General features: G+C 37.0%; 1 protein-coding gene across 1 annotated transcript in view; it reads right to left on the reverse strand.

Annotated features, from left to right (window-relative positions):
- LOC115210772 (protein MNN4-like) overlaps positions 1–7,421 on the reverse strand; it is a 55,878-nt gene that overhangs the window by 3,097 nt on the left and 45,360 nt on the right. Inside the window, exons 2-4 of the mRNA XM_029779492.2 lie at positions 4,475–4,630; positions 4,032–4,276; positions 1,111–1,186 (exon numbers count right to left, since the gene is read on the reverse strand). Coding sequence (XP_029635352.1) covers positions 1,111–1,186; positions 4,032–4,276; positions 4,475–4,567 — 414 coding nt within the window. The 5' untranslated portion in view covers positions 4,568–4,630. The remainder of the gene's footprint in view (positions 1–1,110; positions 1,187–4,031; positions 4,277–4,474; positions 4,631–7,421) is intronic.

Consider the following 7,421-nt stretch of genomic DNA (forward strand, 5'->3'; position numbering starts at 1 on the left):
TTACTAGCATTTACATTTTAGTCTTTTAAACACTGTGCTTTCATATTAATTTTGTAACCTGTATACTTCAGCCTTTCAGACATATCAATTTTCTTTTTATCAAATTTAAATTCTTACAAGGAAATGATATCTTAAAATTTTTATGTTTGAGAAGTTTTTAATTTTCACTGGTGAGTAAAGATGTATTAAGAATCAACTTGAAACTACAGGTAATAATTAGGTTACTCTGGCACTAAACATACTGTGTTGTTAGAATTTTGGTTATTATATGGCCTATGACTTGGAAAGATAATTGTTAATGTTAAATTTTGGGGAGTACCTGACCAAGTACAACTGTTCGAATCCATTATTTCTCAACTCTTATATCAATATCTCTTGACACAAATGTCTGTAGTCACCTATTAAGACACTAGATGATCAACAAATCTTAATATGCACACCAAATGGAAAAAACAATAATGCAGCAATGTCTCAAGTATATCCATTGGGCCTAATAGTCAGTGATAAAGTCCTTTAACCAATCGTGATGATTATAAGCAACCGTTAGTTTTAACCAGACTCCACTGTCTATGAATTCTCCAACATCACAAATCAAACTTGCCTGAATGCAATCACTAATACCTCTATCTAGCCACCATCCTTCTACAAAGTACAAAGTATTTTACCTAACAATCTTCCATTCAATTTGGAAAACTTTTTAAAGGCGCAGACATGGCTGTGTGGTAAGAAGTTTGCTTCTCAACCACATGGTTCCAGGTTCAGTCCCACTCTGTGACATGTACCTTGGGCAAGTGTCTTCTACTATAGCCTTGAGTCAAGGATTTGATAGACAGAAAATGAAAAAAATCTGTGGTGTGTGTATATACATAAATATGTGTGTCTGTATTTGACTCACATCATTACCACTTGGCAACCAGTTTTGGTCTGTTTACAGCCTCGTAACTTAGCTATTCAAAAAAGAGATTGTTAGAATAAGTACCAGGCTTAAAAACTTAAGCACTAGGGTCAATTCATTCAACTAAAATTTCTTCCAGGTGGTTCCCTAACATGGCTGCAGTCTAATGACTTAAACAGGTAACAATATATATATATATATATACAAATACTTACAGATTTCTTGTTGCTTGATTTTTGAGGAATATCAAAATAGACATTTTTCTGGTCTTCATTTCTTATAGATTTTTGCCTGTTGGGAAACATTGGAAATCTGATACATTTTATTTGAAACAAAATCTATGCTTTCAAAAAATGCTTGTAAATTGTATTAACATCTAATTTGTTCATTTTTGTTTAGCTCTTCAATAAATCAATATAAGAAGTAATACATAATTCTTTCAACATTGCTTCAAGCACTGTTCACTAACATTACATTGTATCCAAAGGTATAACCAGGTGCTAAAGTTAGGAGTAGTGAGCTCATAAAAAAAAAAATATTGTGACACATACCAAACAATTTTTAACTCCTTTCTCTTATATTATATGAAGTATTGCATAAGTTATAATATATGTAATTGTATTCTTCATTCATTAATTTCATGTTTCATTGACAACATTATTATGTGTGAAACTTACTACTGATATAGGTAACTAAAGAGTTTAAAAAATTGTTGAAACAGTGCCAATTTTGTAAAATGTGCTTATAGTGGTCATGGGAGGGTCACTCCCCTTCCTCCCCTATTAGCTATGCCACTGATTTCCCCATATGTTTTGCAGAATATCGAAAATGATGGATATTCATCTACAATAATCAAACAATGTCAAGACAAGGAGACACAGCCATACACACTCGCACATACATATGTGTGTCTACTAAATCCACTCACACAAGGCTTAGGTCAGCCTGGGACTATATCAAAAACACTTGCCCAAGATGCCATCCAGTGAGATAGAACCTGCAAAATGTGGCTGCAAAGCAACCTTCTTAACCACACTTGTATATATAGCCACCAAGATTGACCGTTAGCCACGAAAGCTTTTTCTATTCTCTCTCTGGTTTAACAGGATCTGATGAGTCCAAGGGCTGCATCAGGCTCCAGTGTCTGCTTTGGCACGATTTCTTTGGCTGGATATACTTCCTAATGCCAGAAACTTTACAGCATGCACTGGGTGCTTTTTTATGATGCCAGCACTAGTGAGGTTGCCATGCCACTCACAAGACAACAAACCCCAATAGGATGGAGGGTTTATGCATGGAGAAGAGAACTTCATGTATGAGAGAAGATGAAGAGCAGGTTTTATTCTTCAGGACTTACATTCCACTCACATTTAGAAAAGTGGGCGAGATGTTTGTGTGTACACACATTTATAACTACAAAAGCTCTGTAGTGTCTTAAACATCAAACAATAGTAGACACAACAATTAGATCATGTGATTAGAATAAAGGAAGAATGATTTGTTCATAAAACTCTCTTCAGTGAATTAGCCATCAGGAAAAGACTACAAATATATATATATATAATATATATATATATATATATATATATATATAGGGAGAGTTTATGAAAACAACAAAAGACGAAGACAGGTGGTATACAAAACAAACAGATGTATTAGTATAATGCTCAGGAATAGAAAAAGTCTTTTACGTTTCGAGCCTACACTCTTCTACAGAAAAAACAAGGAGAGAAATGTGTGCAGTGGCTAACGATCTATCATATATATATATTTACAGGGTGTGGTGAATAAATTGTCGCCTAAATTATGCGAAAATGAAAATAACACTGACATCTCATTTTAACAGATATATTTACCAAAATTACATAAATATGTCTTGAAATATTGAAGAGTAAATTAATTCAATAAAATTGTCATTGGTTTCAACCATGGCCTCCAGACGACTTCAGAATCTCTTGCAACTCTTCTGGGAGGTCCCCTTGTTTAAGTTGGTGAATGCTGCTGTAATCCTTGCCTTCAGTTAATCTTTGGTGTTACAAGGAGTTTTGTTGGTCTCTCACTCAACTGTGGGGTTATAGTCTGGGGAGTTAGGGTAGCCAGATGTTAGGGGTTATGTGGTTGCAGAAATTGTCTGATAGCCATGACTGAGTTCTCCTACTTGTGTGGCATGGTGCAGAGTCCTGTTGCCAGACATGAGGTCTTCCAGCAGGCACCTTCTTGACCCAGGGCAGCACTACCTCCTCCAGGCACTTGATGTAGGATTCTGTATTGAGTCTGAGGCTGAGTGGAAAGATCAATGGAGGCATAACATTGTCATCAGTAGTGATCACTCTAAACACCATGATGTTGACTGGATGTTTGATTTTTATCATTCTCAGTACATTTCCTCAGATTGCACTGTCCTCTGATTGATACCTAAATACTTTGAAATGTTTGTAATGGAGCTTCCAGTGTGAATGCCAAGCAGTACAGTATGTCATTTCCAAATTTCTGGCAGATCGAATTGTATCATGGTGCTGTTTTTCTCACAGACAGTGCCCATCTGACCCTATCATACTGTGTAGTCGACAAAATCAAAAGCAAACACTGTGCATGCACAAAAATTGAAAATATAAAATGGAAAAATTTACCCATTGCACCCTGTATGTTCTTTTTTTTTTTTTTTACTGAAGGCAAGATCTTAAAATTGAGACAAAATTGTGGAAAACTAAAGCCCAGAACCATACCAACTGGCATAGCTCTATTACCATCAGAACCAACATTTTAGAAATAAAAAAAAAAGAGAAAATTTGAAGAAAATCTCAAAGATGCAACAACAAGCATGCTTTCCAGCACCAACTCTTGCTTGCCATCTTTGCCATTTTTTACCGGTTTTCTTGGAGGATTAGCTACATGCATACACATGCACATGCACAAACATTCACACACACATGCATGCACACACACATACACTACACATACACACATTTTATTGCATAAAACATTTTCATAGTTTCTGAGCAAGTTTTTTGAAATGTAATAAAAAAAATGCATCTCTTGTCCTTAATAATTGGGATTCCTAGTAATAATAATAGGTATTATATTAAGGAATCCCAATGTAATTCATAAAATATTGATTAATCTGAATGATACATACTTGCAAAATGGGTTCTGAACTTGTTCTTGGTACATCTGTAAGTGACTTGCATCAACAGATCTGTTTCTGTTTGCTTCTAGGTTTTGTTGTGGCATTTTCTCTTCTTCTTGCTTATTTGTTTGGTCTTCTTTAGCTGGACTGTCATCATTTATTGGTTGAGATTTGTTGCCATCATCCTTTTCCTCTTTTCCCTCTGCAGCACTGGTGCTAGCAACCTCTGGCTTAGCTTCCTCTTTAACTGGAGGCTAATAAAGTAATAAAAATAAATATATTCAATAAATATATTCTTCAGACCCTAGAATGATGTTGAATAGGCTTTGACTATTATAAGCACAAGCTGCAACAGTGTGCACATAAAATCCAAACAATTATATTTGTTGTAAATGATATTTTTTAAATACACCAAAAATAAAATGAAAAAATATTCAAAAACTGTTATTTACATTTTCTTCTTTCTGTTTTTTCTTCAACTCTATTCTCTGGGCTAGTGTTAACCCATCATCCACTTTCTCCCGTTTCTTCTTCTTTTTTGGCATTTTCTTAAAGTTCCTACAAGTCTTTTACTGCAACTTCAACTCTGGGAAGTACTTTTCTTTTAACTGAAATACATAAAGATATCAGACTTACTTGAAATTTTCTATATATTAATTGTTTGTGTTTTAACATTTAACCTAAACAACTGCATTAAAGCAAACTTTGTCATATTACGCTGCAAAACTACATTGTGTGTGTGTATATATATATATGTGTGTGTGTGTGTCTTTATCTGTATATATAAAAGGCAGGATGTGTGTGGGTGTGTGTACGTGAATATAATTTATGCACGTTTACAAATTAGCACACATGTCGCTCCAATTTTAGGAGGACATTCGTCACAATCCTAGCTAGGTTTTGTCAACTTATCTTTCCTGAGGCACCTGCGGATAGCGGAAAAATCGATTTTCAACCATAAATGTAAAATGTTTTTTTTCTTAAACATGAGATGCAGTCTTCAAATTTAGGATGTTTTTGGAAGACACTATATTTTATAATCAGATTATATATACTTTCTCACACAAAAATTAAAATACATTTATTTCAAATCACTTATTTATCTATTTATCTGTAAAAGGTAGGCTGTATGTGTGTGTGTGTGTGTGTGCGTGCGTAAATGTAATTTATGCACGTTCACAAATGTTGCTTCAATTTTAGGACATTGGTCACGATCATGGCTGTGTTTTTGTCAACTTATTTTCCCTGAAGTACATGTGGATAGTGGTAAAAATCGATTTTCAACCATAACTTTTACCAATTTCCACATTGGTGAAATCTGTAAGTTTGCTAATATGAGTTAAGTCACCTGTCTAGCAATGGTGAGAAAGAAAAACAAAGAGTAAATTTTTAGATTAACACCTGCACGATTTTCACTAAGAAAAAAGAAAAAACTTGGATTTTTTGCATGGAATCAAGTACCCTGACCCCCTAATATGCTGCAAATCCCTTATTTTGGTTAGGAGAAAAGTGGGGTAGGGCAAGGGGGGACCCCCCCCTCCTGGAATCTTTGGAAATTTTTTTGTTTTTGTTGAATGAATTCTTGTGACCTCCTAATGTGCAACAAAACCATTTTGGGGGTCCGAAAAACGGGGTTGGGTGAGGTTGAAGCCTCAGAAATTTTACCCCCACCCCCATTGATCTTTTCACCCATATGATTTTCACTACAGAAAAAAGATAAAAATCTGATTTTTTTTTTGCGTGAAATCAAGAACGCTAACTTCCTAATATGCTGCAAATCCCTTATTTTCGTTCGACTTTATGACACTCTCTTGCAGACTACCTCGTTGACAAATGACAGGGACCTTCTCTTTGTGGCTGGTGACTTCAATGGACGTGTTGGACAACATGCAGGGGGCTTCCATGGCGTACATGGAGGCTATGGTTTTGGTTCCTGCAATGAGGGGGGAACTAGGCTACTGGAATCCTGCAATGCAAATGATCTTATGGTTTTCAATGCTAACTTCAGGAAACCTGCCAGTCACCTAGTCACCTACCATTCTGGCAGACACACTAGCCAAATTGACTACATCCTCGCCAGAAAAAGGGAAAGATGGCTGCTTATAAATGCCAAAACCTTCCCAGGCAAAGAATGTACCCCACAACACAACTAGTAGTTAGCGACTTCAGGATCAGGGCTAAAGGGATGCCCAGAAGACAACCAGCATGGAGGAGAAAGGTCTGGAAGCTTAAAGATCCAGCGAATGGACAGAGATTTAGAGATGTATTACTCGAAGCCTTTGACGAAATAGAAGGGGATATAGCATCACATGATGTAGAAGACAACTAGAGGTTTCTATGGGACAACCTGCTGAGGTGCAAAGTCCCCTCTCGACCCAAGGTAACGTGGTGGTGGAACAATGTTGTAGACAGGGCTATTAGAGAAAAGAAACAGGCTTGGAAGGACTGGAAGAATGGTGGTAGCAAGGAATTGCATCAGACTGCCAGAAGGGAAGCTAGGAGACAGGTTTATTTAGCCAGAGGGGAAGCAGATAAGAAAAAATTTGCCAATGTGCTCTGCTGTGAGGACCAAAGACTTGAGGTATTTTGTGTTGCAAGACAGTGTGTGAGAGAGAATTGTGATGTAGGAGAGAAATGTCTCCGCATAGATGATGGTTCACTTGCATTAAATGAGGCTGCAAAGAGAGAGGTTTGGAGACACCACTATGAAAGGTTGCTCAATAAGGAGACTGAATGGGAGAAAGAAAGTCTGCCGAATGTCGACCCAACAGAGGAACCAGCTATCCGAATTGACAGTACCTTGGTAGATAAAGCAATTAAAGATATGATGACAGGGAAAACTCCTGGCCTATCAGGAATCACCACCGAGATGCTCAAAATATCTGGCGGTGTCAGCTATAGCCTAGTCACCTGTATAGTTTACCAGGTGATACATGAAGGAATCATACCCAATGACTGGTGTAGCAGCACCATAGTCAACTGCTACAAAGGTAAAGGTGACACTTTAGATACAAATAATTACAGAGGTATCAAGTTGTTGGATCAGGTAATGAAGGTCATGGAGATGGTCATAGCCCAACTAATTGGGGAAATAGTTAGTTTAGATGAGATGCAGTTGGGGTTTGTGCCAGGGAAAAAACACCACTGATGCTATATTTCTGGTAAGGCAGCTGCAAGAAAAATACATAGCCAAAGATAAACCTCTGTATCTGGCTTTTTGTTGACATGGAGAAAGCCTTTGACAGGGTCCCCCGATCCCTTATCTGGTGGTCAATGAGGAAACTAGGGATAGATGAATGGTTAGTGAGAGCTGTGCAAGCCATGCACAGGGATGCTGTCAGTAACGTGAAGGTTGGTGATGAGTACAGTGAAGAATTTTGAGTAGGGATAGGGGTCCAC

This window comes from Octopus sinensis, linkage group LG4 (assembly GCF_006345805.1).
Source record: "Octopus sinensis linkage group LG4, ASM634580v1, whole genome shotgun sequence".
Classification (NCBI taxonomy): domain Eukaryota; kingdom Metazoa; phylum Mollusca; class Cephalopoda; order Octopoda; family Octopodidae; genus Octopus; species Octopus sinensis.